This window comes from Cebidichthys violaceus, unplaced genomic scaffold (assembly GCF_023349555.1).
Source record: "Cebidichthys violaceus isolate CVI_PGR_0920_01 unplaced genomic scaffold, fCebVio1.0.p SCAF_25, whole genome shotgun sequence".
In the NCBI taxonomy this organism is placed as follows: Eukaryota; Metazoa; Chordata; class Actinopteri; order Perciformes; family Stichaeidae; genus Cebidichthys; species Cebidichthys violaceus.
Window position 1 is genome coordinate 4,710,949 of NW_027176428.1, and position 18,053 is coordinate 4,729,001.

An 18,053-nucleotide genomic window follows, 5' to 3' on the forward strand; every position below is an offset into this window, starting at 1 on the left:
GCTTATTGACGGGTGCCGAACGAGTGTCGCTCGCTTGCCACAGTTGTGGCACCTGACTGACGCCTGACTAACGCTTGCCACTGACTAGTCACTGAGGTGCCACAGTCCTGACGCCTGACTAACGCTTGCCACATACTGCGGTGCCACAAGGAGGATCTCGGCCTTGCACCTGTTTGGGGTGATTGAGGCAAAACCAGTGGTGAAAAAAGTACATACTCAAGTAGTACACTTAAGTACAAATTCGAGGTACTTGTGCTTTACTTGAATATTTCCATTGTATGCAACTTTATCCACTCCATTACATCTGTAGACCACTACAGGCAAAGATTGTACTTTTTACTCCATTACAGCTTTACAGTTTTAGTTACTTTTGAGATCACATTTTTTCATACCCTTCCTGTTCAGTGGAATTTATCTCCACATTTTGAATTTGTCTGATAAGCTTAAGGATGAAGTGTCCCTTTATGAGTTGAGAAAATCTGCCTACTTTTCAAATTGGATTTGCTGGAAAAGCCATTGTCACAAAACTGAAAACAGGGCTTTTTTGTCTGAGCTCATGACAATCTGACTTATTAGAGCTACTTTTATTTCATCTTAGAGGAACCATGTATGAGAGGATGTATTTTTTAATAGTCCCCCTCCACTTAAAAATGTGTTTTGCTTATTGCTTCACTTGGATGCACGACCCTCACTGTGCTGAATGATGTAGCTTATGTGCAGAGTTTGACACTAGAAGGCAGTTTTCACATGTATCTGATGAATCTGCTCACAAGCACAATTATGAGGCATACATTAGTTTGGAAGACAGTGATGGTCCACTATGCAATTTACACTTTTAATCTCCAGAACATAATATTTAATTAAAGCTGTGAGCAGCGATGAACAGGCCCTCGCATCCTCCAGCAGCGCGCCCACGAATCGGAATTTTTTTTCCCGCGTGGACTGACTGACGCTGGAAATTATGCTTTGCAAATAGTCCACTGCGTCCTGTATTCGCTGTGTGGCGCTACAGAACATGTGCAAACATGCATTATGTTGCTCTATATCAAGTGTAACCCACATCTTGTAAAAGTCATGTAAATCGGATGCCGTTTGTCAGAAAACGCAGATTTCCTTTTGCAAATTCACTGTTTACTGTAATGTTTCTTAACTTAACGGCGCTCCAGCTGTCTGCCGCTCTAGCCGTTGTAATGGTAAAAATATGGAAGGCTAAGCGGTGGCAAGAACCGTACCAGATACTACTCATTGTTGGAGAAATTTATCATACCGTTCTCTTAGTTAACTTGTATTGCTTAAAACCTGCAGAAATGCAGACGAGGCCAACCAGACTAATTTAAATGATCTCATGTCAAAAGTATTTTAGCATTTCTTTCTTTCTGTAGTGTTATCCTTATGTCACCACTTAAAGGTATTTTAGTATTTCTGACTTGCAGTAGTGTCATCCTGATCTCACCACCTAACCCTCTTCCCGCCAAAAGGCTGAGGACATGGCCTTGGTGGGTGCATCGGCAGACAGAGGACGACATCTGCGAAGGGGGGTGAAGGGAGAGGAGACGAGATAATGTATATATATACTCTGTTTTGTCCATTCATTGTTGTTAGACCTCCGAACCATCCGTGGGGAAAGAGCTCTATCCATTCAGCTGAATTATTTCAAACTGTCTGTTCATTAAATATGTTTTAATACTTTAAGAAGTTCGTCATCTGGTTGTTTCTCACAGGGAGGTGAAAAATATTTTTTTCCACCACACTCGTCACCCACACGGCTGTGAAGGTGAAGAGGTGAGAGGGAAACCTGGATACATGCAACACTGCAAAAGGGTTCCACCTCCTGCTGAGACGAAAACACACTGCTCTGTGTCACCATCGACGGGTGACGTGCGGTCACCAACGTGGGTGCGACAAGTGATATAGTCACCGTCGAGGGATCAACATGACTTGCGGTCACCAACGCGGTGCGACAAGTGATATAGTCAAAAACATGCATAAACAACTGTGTGTCCTTGCTGTGAACCCAAAACTGGAAGTATTATTAATTTTTAATATTCATGATGAAGCGTCTTCAATGTCATAAGGCTTTCCTTACTAAATTTGAGATTGATCTGGTCAACTGGCTAGGAGGAGTAAATAAAAGTATAAAATGTGACATTTCCTTTTTCCTCATGTGCTTTGGGTTATTGAACATGTTGGCATTGATATATGCTCATTCTTGAATTAGCATCATGCATATGTAATTTTTTGCAGATTGAATAATGTACCTTGGAGTTATAACAACTTTATTGTTCATGCCGAATGAGGCAAAATGGCCGCTATGCCACGTCAAGGTTCTTCCATGAAAACTCACCAATTTGATAAGTTTTCATCACAAAGGCCTGAAGAGCATCCTGACCAAATTTGAGGTTGATCCCATGAATTCTGTAGGAGGAGTTTGTTAAAGTACAAAGGCTAAACACTGCGAAAAGTGACAAAAAAGCACAACATGGCGGGTTTACTGTAGCGCCCCCTAGTGGTTGAATGAAATGAAAATGTCAGGGTATGTTACAGGATGCGATGTGCACATATGCTGGAAATTTGGTGATTTTAGGACAAATGGTTGTGAAGTTATGTGTATTTCGATATATAAGCCACACCCCTAAGAAGTTTATTGGTCCTTATCTTGTAAACACACAGAGAACTTTTGATGATGTAGATCCAATAATGATTCAGAGCAAATTTGGTATCAATCGATGGTATCAATCGAAATCAGCGTGTAGGAGAATTTTGCAAAAATGTGTTTTTCACAAAATTAAAAATGGCGGAAAATGTAAGTAGGCGGAGTTTAAGGATCTGAGAGGCATTTTTGTAGATCTATCGGAGGTGGACGTGTGATGAATTTCAAGTAAATCGTACATACTGGCCAAGGGGCGTCGCCGGTCCAAATTCTAGGGGGCGCTAGAGAGCCATTTATTTACACACAAATATGCAACCTATATCAGATGGCTATATTCACCAGGCCTGACAAGTGTGCAAAATTTGGTGAGTTTCTGAGTATGGCAAGTCCCCCAAATATGCACCCGATGTACTATGTGTATTCGAATTTCAATAGGGCCTTTGCGGCCCGACGTTGTCGGTTGCTCGGGCCCTAGGGAATATGTTAGCATCTAGGGAAGTACAAAATCTCCTTTCGTAATTATTTAAGAACAACAAGAAAAATAGAGAGATATTTTCTTCTTTTTTTCTGCCAATCTACTGCTTCGCACTCCAGCCCAGTAGGGGGTGGTAATGCACCCATAAACGCATTTGCCAAACGCCAATAACCACCACAGAAGATGATAAGAGCTACCAGGTGACAGCTAAAGTGAACCTCTCTACTAGCAGTCTGCGTACTGAAGCAACAGACCGGTGTAAATACAGTAGTAACGTTTACTATTTACGGGAGACACGTTTTTCAACTTTGAGACGATTAACGTTAGTTGATAACGCGAGCACAAGTAGGTGGACGTCATCGTTATCGTTGGTGGAACAACTGAGTGAACACTGTTGCTTCGAGTTTTAGCACAAGTAACGTAACGTAGACGACGTTAGCTATAATGTTAGGTATCTAGCAAGCAAAAGCTAGGTAACCTCCGTGTGTTTACGGTCGAGTAGCTCGTTGCTCTAGCCTGTCACGTTATTGACAAAACGCCAGGTGGCCAGGTACTCTGTGAAGATGGGTGACATGGACCCATCGACATCCCATGCATATCAGTCGGAGGTACGTGCTTTTTTTTTTTTTTTACTGTTTTACAGTGAGTGACATTAGTTTGCAGACATGGCTAACGACGTTGATCGAGGTTGTCACCACACGGTGTAGCAGCTGCTGGTTAGCGTTAGCTTACCGCGCTAATGTTCTCATAATGTTAGCTCCTGGTGCAAAAATTAAATAAGTTGCACGCATTAAGATAAAGCTCAGTTCAAACTGTTAAATTTCACTATTAAAAGCTGTGTGTAAGAATGGCACATCGTGGTTACTTCAGACGCTACTTTATAAGAGAATTGACGCTAAAGCTAGCTTAACGTTTAATCGAAAAGAAAACATTCCATCACCATTGCGAAATATGCTAACATTAACGTTGGCTTACTAAGCGTTGTATTTACGCCATCTGCATTTATCAGTTAACAATTAACACGGACATATTATTGACGCTTTGGCGGCCTTAAGTTTATCTGTTGCTTCCTAGTTTTGTTTGTTAAACTTTGTCGATACTAACCAGCAGACAGCTTCTTAGCATTAGCATTTAGTTACTTATTTGCTGTCTATTGCTGGCCAACCCAACTAATGTTAACTGTCTTTTTTTACTTTGTAATCGGTGGGAATGTTAACCGACAAGTCCAGAAAGAAACGTGTCCGTGCGATTGATCAAACTCTAGCATGTGGTTGTCGACATGTTTTGTTTTTTTCCAATATCAATATCAGCCCGTCGCATCGGGCCGACGGTGAGTGTCCGTTAGCAGAGCAACGTCATAGTGGTGTGTCGATCAATTGTCGTTAATGTCAACGCCATGTCGCGAGTTGTAGGTTTGATCATGTGGCTAATGTTCCATTGCTGTGACTGTGTTTCAGGGTTTTAGTCCGCCGTACAGGAGGAGGAGGACAGTAGAGGATTTTAACAAGTTTTGCACTTTCGTCTTGGCTTATGCCGGTTACATCCCATACCCGCAAGAGGTGAGTAAACGAGGCAGTTAGTGCCTGTAGCTAACGTTACAGTTATTATCATCTTATATTGTTCATGCACTCGTTTCAGCTAACAGTATCTTTATTGTCCTCTGAGGACTGTTGTAAGTATGTTTCCACATGTAAACCGCTGAGAAAATATCCTGGTAAAGTAGAAAAAACTAAACAAAAATAAATACAGTACAGTGGATAACACATCCTAAAATTCATAAAAGTAAAATAAAATATTCACACAGATCAATAAAATCGACAGAAAATGCATTTTGAGAGGATATTTATTGACCACATTGATGTAATCATTTTATTGTAATTCTTTCATATCTGTTGTGACTGACACTGTGCGCTCTAGACTTTGTTGGTGGATGTCATTATTCGGAAAGGTGTAGTGAAACTAATAGATACTTACCAACAAGTAAGCATGTCTTTTATTTAATCCTGAATTGTGTTGACTCTGTAAATTGTATATGTGATGTTGAGTTATCTTTGGCTCATTGAAGTGTCTCCTCTATTTTAGGACAGAGAGGCAGATAGTCAGACAATGAGATTATCTTCAACTGATTATTTTGTCTCTTTAGTTTATTTTAGTTTCAGCGCGCCCTCTGCAAAGAACTAACCTTTTTCTTTCCATTCACATTACAAGAATACTTTTTTTGTATGCAAGATTTCAGTTACAACCCTGTTATTAGTGTAACTCCTGCTTCATGGCATTCTGCCGAGCTTGCTGCATCGGTCTGAGCTCCTTCACCTACACTGTTAACTTAGCCCTCTGTTGTATGGCAAGCAGTCCTGTTTACACTGTACATCAATTCATATCCACGTTCCTCCTTGTAACATATTTATATGTTATGGTTGAAAACATTTATAGTTTTAGTAAAAGCATAGTCATTAAAACATGTACCCCCCCACTTCCCAAAACATTGAATCCCTGTCCCTAATAATTCCTGTTATAAAGGGAGGCGGCTTTTACAGTGTTGTATTTGGTATCTATTGTTACACACACACACACCCTTTTTCTCCCAAACGCCAACAGTTAAAACCCTCTAGGGGCAGACCCAGCCTTATGGGCAGGCCATCCCCTGAGAATACAGCATCATTGTTATTATTTAATGTTCTTCTTCTTCCTCACTGTCAGCGACAGAGATTTCTACATTCCGACTTGTTTTGGTGACGTTGTGGTTGTTCCGTCAAAGGTTTTACCGTTGATCTTCTGTTTCCCTCTAAGACATGTTAGAATTGTTTACGTTGCTGCTCCCTTCGTCTCCGCACATGTCATCACATGGTACATAGCTGTCTTGTCTTGTCTTGATACTCGATGATGATTTATGCGCCAGATCACCTCGGTAATGTAAATACAGCTTATTTGTTGTCACAGGCTCAAAGAGGTCCGAATTACAGTCGAAAAATGTAATATTAGAAATAGTGCAGCCCAACATTCAAGCTGTCATGATAGTACAGTGCCTTCCTCAAGGGTATGGGGTAGCCAGCTAGGAGGGTCCAGGGTATGAATGTTATACAAGCAATGGGCTGGAATTGTTGTATAAAACACTTCATACAATCTTGATAAAACACAAAGGCAAACTCACCAAGCTGTCTGCCTGCTTAGCAGTGAGGTACAGCAGTGTGTTAGCTGTTAGCCAAACTGACTGATACAGACAGACAGGCACATTTCTCCAGCATCATGCTCGTATTGTTTTAAAGCAGAGGCAAGTAAGTACAAATGCTTTAATGCAATGTGTTGATTGGTATCATCATTGGTATAATCAGGAATCTTATTGTTAAGTGGATGAATCTGTTAATTACCAGCTTTATCTCTGGAAGTTTGAACTCACTCACCCTTTGTTCTCCCATACATTGCTCTAGGACTCTCCACTGCGCAGTAGTTCCAGTCCTCCCAACAGTACAGGCAGCACAGCTGACAGCGATGGCTGGACCCCAGGACCCCCAACATCCTGCCCACAGCGCCCGCCCAAGGTCCCCCAGGACAGGAGCAGGAAACGTCCACAGCCAGGATCCACAATGTCTAGTCACACCAAGAAAGATGTGAGTTGAATCGATGTGACACCATGAGCCTCATATGTTCATCTTCATCCATTTAAACATACATGCCCCCTTTTCTCCCCCTGCAGCACACAATCGCCACCCTGCACCCAGATGACCGCAGGAAAGCTGACAAGCTGAAGAAGAAGAAAAGGAGAAAGGAGAGGGAGCATGTGGCCGGTGAAGAAAGCGGGCTTCAGCAGGCCCACTCAGCAGTCCCAGAGCCGCAGTACCCCGTCTCCTTTGGTGGCCGAATGATCAAAGAAGAGCCGGAAGATGATATCAGCATTCCTCTCCATCCCCAGATCCTGCCTAGCTCGGTCCCCTGCAAGGAGGAGCCCAATGAGGAGCATCGAAACTGGGACGGTCAAGACCTTGAAGAAGGGGTGGTGAAGGTACAGAAGGTGGAGGGCCTTTCAGGAAACAGAACGGTGTTCCGCCAGGGGAAACAGGTGGTGTTCAGAGACGAAGATGGATCGGGAGAGGACGAGGACATCATGGTAGACTCTGGTAAGGGTTTCTTCTTTGATTCATTGTATTGCATTGTTACAAGTGTGACAAAGTGACCAAGCTTAACTCAGCGTATGCTCTCTCTCACGTCTTCTTAGACGACGACTCGTGGGACCTGGTGACGTGTTTCTGCATGAAGCCTTTTGCGGGCCGGGCCATGATCGAGTGCAACAAGTGTAACACCTGGATCCACCTGTCGTGTGCTAAGATCCGCAAGAGCCACGTGCCGGAGTCATACATATGCCAGAGCTGCCGAGAGTCACATGGAACCCTGGACGCCCGCCGCTCTCATCGCTCACGCGTGGGCCCACGTAAGCATCTGCTAGACTGACCCCAGGCCGGACCTGAACTCTGACCCCTTCCACTCCTGCTTCCCCCTCCGCCTGCTGGACTGACCCTTCCTCAAAATGCAGGTCTCGCACCCTTCGGTCCTCTGTCCTTCATGATCAGCCATGAACTCTTTTTCTAACACTTTGTTGGACCTATCCCCGAGCCCTTATCCCATTTGGAAACAGTTTTGAGTGTCATTTTAGATTTCCTAAGGTTTGTTACTGCTTCCCTACAGACTCTGTGCGTAAGGCAATCACTGAATGGATGTCTGTCTGTAGATGACATTAGCATAGCAGCAAACCTACTGTTGGAACTTGGTGTCTCGTGAACACTGGAAACATTTGAACTGCCATATAGAGAGAATACCCTCACAACTGCCACCCACTATGGTGCATGCTGGGATTTGTGGAAAAGACAGTTTGCACTTTTCTTACTTTTTTGGGGGGGTTTTGTTTTTAAAGAACCCATATGACCTTTCTGTCATGGGGACAGGTTTGTCTTTCTGATTAAACTGGATTTGATTTCTCTTACAAGCTTCTTGCTACACCATTAACTGTTAACAAGTTACGCCTTGTGTTAGTTGCTTCAGATGGTGCTATAGTATTAAGCTGAGGTATAATCCAATAGAACAAAGATGTAGGAAAAGAGACTAGAGTCTGCATCCGCTTCATATGTATGTTGTTCTGTTTTATTTAAGACATTGTGAAAGAATATAATTGAGGCTTGAAGCCTGTACAACTGAACCGAGCGCTTGTCTCTCTCCCGTCTACTTCGCAGACTGTCTTCCTGCCTCAGGCTACTCCGCTAAAATCAAAATGGTACTTGGCCACACATACGCTTATAATGCGTACCCACAATTTGCTTTTCAAAGTGTTCTTATTTCAACAGAAATATTGTTAATTCACAGATAAAAAGAAGCTAGATGTTTTCAGTAAAGGTGTTGTCTTTTTCCTCTGATCAGTGTTTTTGCTGCATTCTGTGACAGGATTGAACAGCTGTATTCATAAATACTTTTATTTTCCAGTCACCTTGGTTTTCAAGCGTTCCATGCTCATGACAGTGTTTTCAGAGACAGGTATATTTATAGAAGGGAACTCCTATGGCCTTCCTGTTTAAGTATCGACAGATACAAAAAAAAAAAAGTGTTGTTAGAAAGATTCTCTTAAAAGTCCAGTTAAAATGGTGTGTGTGTGTCATTGTGTGAGGGTGTTGGCAATGCAAGTGATGCTATGGCTCAATGGATTTTGAGAAATGGACATCTACAAAGTACCACGGGTCGGTTTGTTTTGTCCCTGAAAGGTCAGATCAGAAGAACACATCTCATTCTCTCATCACGCTCACTAATGCTTTCACAGCAGTATTCAGTCACTTCCAAATGCAGCAGGTTTATGGAAAAAGGGTTTGTTTTTAAGGCACTTTTTTCCTAGTACTTGGAGTAATTGGATTTTAAGCTTCGTTATTCATGTGCCATCTGCTGTTGTTTCTGATTATATAAAAGCCATACTGTAGTGACAGATTTTAGACTCAGAACCTTTTTATATTAGTCCAGGATGGGATTTTACAATGCAGAATCATTGACTAACACACACAATGAATGTTTATGTAAAGAACATACGACTTTCTAAGAGTTCAAAAGTGGTCAAGCTGGTCTCTGCTCTCTTGTCTTCTGGGTTTTACAAATGTTGGTTAACTAGTTCGTACCCAGCAATCGCCAGATCTTAAAGAACATCAGGTTGTGATGTTTTCAAGATGTTTCAAGACCTAAAACTATTTGCTGTTTCTCAGGATGTTCACGCCTTGATGAGAACCTGAGGAGACATCTTCAGGCACAAATGTGTAATTTTAGTCTGCGTCTTTAAGACATCAGTGTAATTAACGTTCGCCTTGCTCATTGTGATACAGCTCGTTTATTCTGATCTCGGGTTATCCTATCCCCTTATTGAGAAAGCGTTGTCTGTACTGTGGTGCAAACTGTTTCTGTGAAACTATTGTAAACTATTGTAAATAAAGAGTTACCATTTTAACTGGAGGCTTTTTGTCTTTGTACTATCTCAGGGCATTTTCTTATACGTGCTGCTCCATCTGCAATATTCTCAAAATCAAACAAGAATGTGATATTTTCTAATATTTATTGTAGTCTTTACAGGACAGAGAACACGGGATCCTCAACCATACAGTATATTTACATACTAATGTGGGTCAGTTGGGATAGAGGGCTGGAGTGTAACAGCAGGAGCAGTCTCTCTGCTGGCCTCAAGGTGGCACTAAAGCAGAGGTGACCAGCTGACCTGTCAAAATAATTTACAGCACACTTAAAACAAATGAGAGAAGTCCAATACTACAAACAGAATCGGTGTGAATGGGCTGCTGTAGTAGTGACCCCAACGCAAGACCTTTATGGATCTTACTGTCGAGACGGACATCCTTCAAATTAAATACTAATAATGGAAATAAACCAAAACGATTCAATGGAGGACACCATATAAAGTCAACCGGATGTCTTAGATGTGAACTCTGGATGGAGTTCAGTAAAAGTGTATAGCTTTAATCAGAGGCTTCAGCACAACTAGCCTCTGCTATCCTTTAAATACGTTAAACACTGTGCAAAATGTTACCTTTTTATTTAATAAAATACCCTTTTGTATCCTACAGTTGAAGCTTCGACAGTGTGGAACTCCCCATAGTCCATGACAGGGTCTCCTAACAAAATAGAGGAATAATTCACTAACTCACAGTTACAGTGTCAATCCAAGAAAAGGGGATCATAGTTTAATGTGCATTTGATATTAGAAACTTTGGGACATCTGTGTCTGAACACAAAGTGCACCATAGGATATTATATTTCCCCAAGTCGACCTAAAAAAAAAAAAAAGAGCTACAGTACAGGTCAGTTTGTGGAGTATTAGCTAAAAGACAGACACGTGACGAGCATGGTTTTAGCATCTTATACATTATCATGTATGGCTTTAGCTGATTATTCCTTATTTCTTTAAAAGGGACTGAGAACCTCAAATAAAAACTCATGGCAGTGATCGGGTGTACAGATTGAACAAAGTCAAAAATATGTTTTTTGTTAGTTATTGTCTGGCACAGTGACCATTTCAACAGCAAACAAACAACCTTCATGGGGGAACGTGCTGACCGATGACTGGTCACATTATAATCTCCATTTTTGCTTGATTATTACACATCGATTCCATCAGTTACTGTTGTCAGGGGCTTAGGGCCAGATGAACAAACCCATAACCTTCACTTATTAAAAATCATTGTAAGAAATTCAGTTTAGGCTGCAACTGCGCAGCGACAATCAATAAACATAGATGCAAATCAAATCTAAGTGGATATTTTGCCTTTTAAATTGCAGTCTAGCCTGAACTACTAAAAAAATATGTATGAAGAATTCAAGCCTGTCTCTTCTTGGTCGGATCACTACCATTTCAGGGCATCTTTTTTCCCCATTACCTTTAAAATCCCTCCAACTTCCATATCTCAATCCTCACAGATAGTGTTAAAGTTTTGAGCACCAGTTTACACCTGAGCAGCAGAGATGTCACTAAAAGGCATTCATAAATTAGGTAGACATTTCAACAAGTTAACAAAAACACGAGGTACGCTATCAATCCTCTGATGGGCCAGCCTCAGGGTCAATGAGATCCTGCATAGTGTTACTCTAAACATTTGACCGAGTTATTGACATGACTGTTAACATTATTTGATTATTATTACACTTACAGTACAAAGACTACAATTATATGGGGGACAAATTACAGCACAGCTCATTTATGTATACTTGACACACAAATGTAAAGAAACATCTTTAAATGTATGTGCATTTTTAGCTCATCATTGACAGGAATGGTCTCAGACAGTCCAAGTGCATATATATAAAACTATGTTCAGTGCCAGTATCTGATCTCCTGCAGCTGGCAGCCCTGTCAGGTGTAGCAGACTGTTAACACAAAGGGTAACACCTTGTAGAATCTCTGAGCTGACTCCTGTGTTCTGCTGAACCTCGGAGACGGCCAACAGGAGAGGGAGGAGCGGATAATCAATAAACAGATTCACTAATACCATGACAGAGGAGAACCAGAGGAGGACCAGAGGAGAACCAGAGGAGGGAGACAGACTTATTGTTGACGTGTCCCCCTTCCATTCTTGGGTTCATCTTTTTTACACAAAGTCTGCTTTCTCTGGATTTTGCCCTCTTGATGCTACAACAGTGGTGCGCTCCTAGGACTCAGGCTCAATTCTGTGAGCTGAAAAGACAAAATAAAAAAATTATTTGAACATGGCTGCATGCGTATACTGTAGTAGTGTGCAGGTACGTGATTATAACACTGGTTCTTCTGGGTAGAGTGGCTGCATACTAACATTGCTTGGGTATCCGTAGTGACTCCGTGTCTGCAGAGATGACTTGGTGCATGACACCTCTGAACTGGTACAGTAATTTCAGACTCTTCTCCTCTCCTACGCAGGGGTCGTAGAAGCCCGGCAACCCTGCCTGCACGCAGATGAACAATGCATACGCATGTATACAGATTTGTGATAGTCAAATGGATTAAAAATTAAATGTAACTAAGCACACACACACACACACACACACACACACACATACCTTGGGGGTCTCAGTGAGAATGAGTTTGGAGTCCTTGACCAGGCACTGCAGAGGCACGGTGACGTCAATCACCTTTGCTTTCTCCTGTTTCTGGCTGGTATCTGACACAAACTTTCCATACCAGGCATTCAGGATGATCAGACCTAGACAGTAACACACAGCGTAAGCGTTTCGTGCTCTCATGTCACTTCAGGTGTGTTTACATATGAATTGTGGTGCCCAGTTTAAAACAGAGAGCAGTACAAACTAATTCTAGGATATGACAGACATGAGGAGTGCACAATTATACGTGTTATGTAAGCTGTGGCACAACGACAGTCCTGCTACTATAGCTTAATATCATTACGATATAACAATGTCTCCCTCTCCTTTTTGGACAGAGCATCTAGAAAGTGCTGTGAACACATCTCATAAACATCGCTCTCAATAAATATAACAGGACATCCATTAGCACACTGAAATTACAGTCTTGATTTACGCCAGTGTACACTGCACAGTTCCGTGCACAGATTTACAAGCATAACCTATGTAAACATTGCAGCATGGAGATGGGCTATATCATCAGGACTTGCTCCACAGCAGCAGATGACGGATGTCAGGCTTAGAAGAAAAAAAAAAGAATCCTGGAGCTTCAGTAGGTGTTTGAATTACACATTTGGATTTTCACAAAGTTTTGGCTGCAAACTAAAAAAAAGGTTCTTAGTTCTCACCCTGGTGTATCATCTGAGTGTGTGTGTGTGTGTGTGTGTGTGTGAGTGAGTTTCCTCACCCATCTTGGATTCCTCCCCTTCTATGATTCTCCTCACAGACTCCTGCATCAGCAGAACCTGCAGAGGAGCCAAGGGAGACAAAGGAGGAGGGGTGGAAGAGAACAAAAATACAATAGGATAGGAGAGAGATTTTCAGACAAGATGAGGAGTGCTGAACCTAGAAACAATATTCAATGATCCCCCCCACACACACACACACACACATGCATGCGAGTGTGAGTACTCACAGCAGACTCTGCCTCGTGCTTCTTCTTGGCGATGTCTGTGGCTGAGCTCTTCCTCTGCAGCTCCAGATCTCTGAGAAGCACAAAGCAGGCATCAACAATCACCCACTGGGATTCACTGTGGAGGCTGTCTGTGATGACAGTGTGAGAGAAACCCTCCCAAAATGTTGCATCCTTGCCCAACTCAGGGCCGTGTAGTTCCATTCAGCTGATGGACATGAAGTTTAAACTAAACTTTGTTTAAAAAAAACTGCAAAACTGCAAAACTTAAGGAGAACGTTAGTCAACGGTAAGTTAAGATCCATTCTCTGACAAGTTTTCGGCAAAGTCAGATGCTGATTGAGTGTGACATGAGGACAGGAGTTGTACTGACTGCTCTTTCTGTGCTTGTGTGTATGGGATGATGATCAGTCTGTGGATGGCCAAGTAGACCAGCAGGGGTCCCACAGTGGCGTAGAAGACAGCACTGGGCAGCAGCTGGTCCGTTAGATGGACTGGAAACAGGTACGTCTGACTGGCACGCGCCAACCTGCAAGAAAACACCAGCACAAATACACACACACACACACACACACACACACACACACACACACACACATTAGAGAACGATGCAGGCAGATAAGAACCCGTGAGAGAATGAGATCATATTTTGGGGTGACCAGTACTTGATCTTGAGTGTGACTCCCTGAGGGACACCGATGCTGACAGTGGCTGACAGGACACTGTGTCGGCTGATCTTCCTCTCTGCTCCATATTCCACAACAGTGCCAAACCAGCCTGTCCTGGAAATGGAGGAACATAAAAATGAACAGAGACCATGAGAGTTAGGCAGCTACTGAAGTCAGTAACATGGGCAGAGTAGGACAGATCAAGTAATACAGCTCCGGCAGCTATCTCCTTTATCTCCTGTAGCTCTTTAAATGCTGCATATGACTTGTCATCTTCTTTTATTTTCCTAACTCTGGAAAGTTTTCTTTATTGAATATTTGCTCTATTTGTTTTTACGTTAAAATAGTTTCCTATAAAATTTGAAGTGCAGCCCCAAGTTAATGAAATCAGTCATTTGCACATAATCAAAATGGTTTTATAGGTTGTTTGAAATGCAAGGTCATAAAGCCTAGGGTTCTCAAAACTAGGATTTGAAGACAAACTGCTTGCTTGTAATTATGAAATACTTTTTCACAATGTCAAAAAAAGCTTGTTGTACAATCATCACATATTTCTTACAATGACAAGAAAATTATGTTAAAAAAAACCTTAAAGTCCTTCCAGTCACTTAAAGAATAATGTGATACTACGCATACATTTGTTTCTGTTGCTTTGACAAGGAAATTACTTCAGCCTATTATTATATTTTTGTATTGCCACATTTTTGCACTGCCAGCCTGGTAAACCAGCTGATTAACAAACAATAAGTCTCTGGAGAAAGGATAGGCAGACAGACGTACTTCACAGAGCCTTTCACTTTGGTCTGGTCCTCATCCTGGAACTTGTACTGGTAGCTCATCATCAGGTAGGAATGAGCCACACCCAGCTGGAAGAGGTGGTGTAGGGAGAGAATCGCATATTAGTATATAGAGTGAAAGTATAGCAAATATCAGGGTTAAGTAAGTCGAACAGTACAAACTGCATTTACCGTTTTGACAGCAGGTAGCGGTGTACTGTATATGCCTGCCTGTCTACAGCGTAAATGCGTCTGTTCTTGCGCTTATGTGTACCTGCAGAGCTAGAGTAAAATGGCTGCTCTTTGTGTCTCGGACCAGGCTGGTGGTCATGGCGCTGTTGGGCCCCCAGCGCCACTGCAGATAACCCATGGTGTTCTGGTCCAGGTGGCGTGCTGTCATCAGAGAACAGCTCGGTCGCAAACCTCGAGGAGAGAACTGCAAACCGCACTGGGCTGTCAAGAAACTACACAGAGAAGAGATAAAAGAGAGGACATTAAAAGAGACAGAGAATAGTGTTCAAATGTTAATACAATATGTATTTTAGTCAAACAGTGAGGTCTTACCACCGTGGAGTGAGGTTACGAAACACCTTTAACCCAATGAGAGGTCCAAGTATGTCTCCTGCACCCAACTCCACCTACAGAGACAAATGCACAGAAACACGTGATTGCATGTGGGCAAATCTGTGCCAAACTTACTAAAACAATCTGTATAATCCTATCCTAACATTCAACACATGCACTTTGTAGTGCGTGTGCATGTGTGTGTATGTGTGTGTGTACCTCTCCCCAGCCCTTGGCTGACGTAACCCTCTGTACGGTCATGTTAATGTTGCCCCCTCCGTTCCCATTGTGTGTAGACAGTGAACCAGACAGCACTGCTGTGTCAGAGTTCGTTAAAGGAGCCTGAAGAGAGACAGGAAAGTTACACTTGATGAAACAAGACAATACTACAGTGACCCTGGCTTAGGTAAGAAGCCGTGTGGAAGGCAAATGCTAAGTAAGTGAGTGTGTGTTTTGTTGTACCTCTATGGACTGGGAAATGTGCATCTTGTTGATTTCAATATGAGGAAATCCCCCTCCTGGCACCTCTTCGAAGTCCTCATCATAGCGGTCAAACAGGTCTGTTGCATCCACACCCACGCTGATTGTGCCCTGAACAACGAGGGAGTAAAAGGGGAAGAGATTGACAGAATAAATTAAGAGAGAAGGAAAAGGGTGACGGACATAATTAAATGAATGTAGAAACCATCTACGGTTAAAATGTAATTGTTTTACACAATGTATTTAGTAATGTCTGAATACAAGTGGCAGCCCACACAAGAAATGCACTGAAAGTGGTGAAGTTGACAGATGATAGCGGTGTAGTTGTGACTGAGAACACCTTGGGGTTAGTTCTTTGCTGCAGTCTCCTCTCCTCTCTTTCTCTCTGCAGCCTTTCGTACTCCTCTCGAATTTCTGCTGGAGTTCTCTTCCTCTCCACCACCTACAGAGCATCATCATAAGGTAGTGGTAATGAAGATATGTTAATGTTAAGTATGAATAATGTAGCAGCAAAACCACAAAAGGCTTATGTTAGACACAATACATACCTCCCAGCCTTCCACCTCCAACCCTTTCTTCCCAAAGATGTCATAGATGGCTCTGGAGTGAGCATCGCTTAGCACTGAAGGGAAAGAGAGAAATTACAGTTCAGTTTATGTCGGTGTTTTGTGTTTCTGTCTGGATTTTGTTGCGCTTTAAATTATATTTTTTCTGTTTCATTTCATCTAGATTTTTCCGAGAAGAATATCAATAAAAATGTTTAACTAAATGGTTTAAATTGCAATTGGTGCATACTTGTAGGCCAAGCGTCCTTACCTTCATATGCCTGGTGCACCTGGTTGAAAAGCTGTTCAGCCTGGCTTTTCAGCTCTGGGTCTCGATGTTTGTCGGGATGGTAGAGCATACACAGCCTCCGATATGAAGCCTTTAGCTCCTCCAATGTAGCCTGTGACAAGAGAGCGGGCCAGGTCTCTCCACTGAGTAAGATCTATAGCTAACACTTATTTTCATCATTGATTAATCTGACAAATACTTTGTTGTTTTATTGTTGATTGACTGTTTGGTCTGTAAAATGACAGAAAAGTTGAGGTTTTCAAATTGATAGTTGTCCAAAAAGTTCACATAAGACACATTAAAGTAGGTGATCTTCACATTTGAGAGGCTGTACCAGCAATTTTGTTGCATTTTTTCTTGAAAAATTATTAATTTTCACTCAGTTGAGTTCATCAACTAGTAACTCCAGCTCCACTCCTGGGTGCTGCATTAAAGCATCTTATTTTTAAGGAATTTGACAAATAGCTACAGTCCACTGACATTAAACACTGAATTAAAAGTACGACAGCTTAATCCCTGTTGGGCTATGATGTCTAACATTATCCAGTTGAACGTCCAAGAATAAGTCCTTGTCAGGCCTCCCAGTCTCCCTAGTTTATTGAGAACTGAGATTTGATAAGGTGCTCATCGGAGCAGACGTTTTATTTGCAAACACACACTCTAATGTGCAAACACCGCCTGTATTCAAGTAAAGAAGATGCTGAAATGTCCTGCTTATCATGCCTCTGCTGAATCAACCCGGTGTCAACCTCCACGGATGATGGTGCTGATGAAGAAGACCGTTATTGAACTGGAGGAGATACACCGACTGCAGACCAGTTTCTCAATGGAAATCTACCCGATAGTCACGGGAAAAATTACGTCACCATTCGGATTCACTGCAAACCTGAATAAGCCATACCTCTTTCCTGACGTTGAGCAGAGAGTAGAAGTCCTGGTTATCAAACTCAAAATCATCATCTAAGGACGCCGCCATGTTTGCCGTTTGGTATGGTCCCGCCCACTCGTCCAGTGATCTGGAAGCTCATTGGACAGTCATGTTAGGAGCGGAAGTTGTTCTGTCGCCCTCTGCTGGGTGTGTTTGTGTTTGAGCTCAGAGCCGAGGAGATATGATGCCTCCATACAAAAAGCATAATTTGAAGGGTGTGCATACTTTTTAGACGGTTTTGTATTTGGCAGTGTGTAAACACGTGTTGTCTTTTCTGTTGGGGGGTCTGGTCCTCGGGGCAGTTGTCCAGTTTTCCTACTAATACAACGGTGTTTCCTGTCTTTAATTCCTGTTGCTCTGCTGCCAGTAGAGTCACATGTTCTCTCCTTTTACCTTTCTCAGTTGTTGCAGTGATGGAAAGTAGTGTTCAGATCCGTTTGCAAGATAGCAATACCACTTTGTAAAAATACTCTACAAGCCTAAGAGTATCTTAAATCTTAAAATCTTATTAGCAAAACTTACCTAGAGGAGAACTATAATTTTCCAATTTTCAAAATCCATACATGTTGGTCTAAGACGGTTCAAAAATACACAAAGAACTTTCCCAAATCCACAAAAACTAGC

The 18,053-nt window shown here is 42.2% G+C and overlaps 2 protein-coding genes across 2 annotated transcripts; one reads left to right on the top strand and one right to left on the bottom strand.

Moving 5' to 3' along the window:
* Window positions 1–3,335: 3,335 nt before the first annotated feature.
* Window positions 3,336–9,594, top strand: phf13 (PHD finger protein 13). Its single transcript, XM_068720422.1, has 5 exons — window positions 3,336–3,733; window positions 4,583–4,684; window positions 6,554–6,733; window positions 6,820–7,240; window positions 7,339–9,594. Exons 1-5 carry the CDS (start codon window positions 3,689–3,691, stop codon window positions 7,569–7,571), a joined length of 981 nt encoding a protein of 326 aa, XP_068576523.1. The 5' UTR covers window positions 3,336–3,688; the 3' UTR covers window positions 7,572–9,594.
* Window positions 9,595–9,731: 137 nt separating this feature from the next.
* On the bottom strand, window positions 9,732–17,486 carry dnajc11b (DnaJ (Hsp40) homolog, subfamily C, member 11b). The gene is made up of 16 exons (XM_068720517.1): window positions 17,403–17,486; window positions 16,484–16,613; window positions 16,216–16,289; window positions 16,008–16,109; window positions 15,650–15,778; window positions 15,407–15,529; window positions 15,188–15,261; window positions 14,898–15,087; window positions 14,628–14,713; window positions 13,845–13,961; window positions 13,553–13,708; window positions 13,183–13,252; window positions 12,955–13,012; window positions 12,186–12,328; window positions 11,942–12,071; window positions 9,732–11,826 (listed from the first exon to the last, which is right to left on the bottom strand). Exons 1-16 carry the CDS (start codon window positions 17,475–17,477, stop codon window positions 11,801–11,803), a joined length of 1,683 nt encoding a protein of 560 aa, XP_068576618.1. The 5' UTR covers window positions 17,478–17,486; the 3' UTR covers window positions 9,732–11,800.
* Window positions 17,487–18,053: the final 567 nt, after the last annotated feature.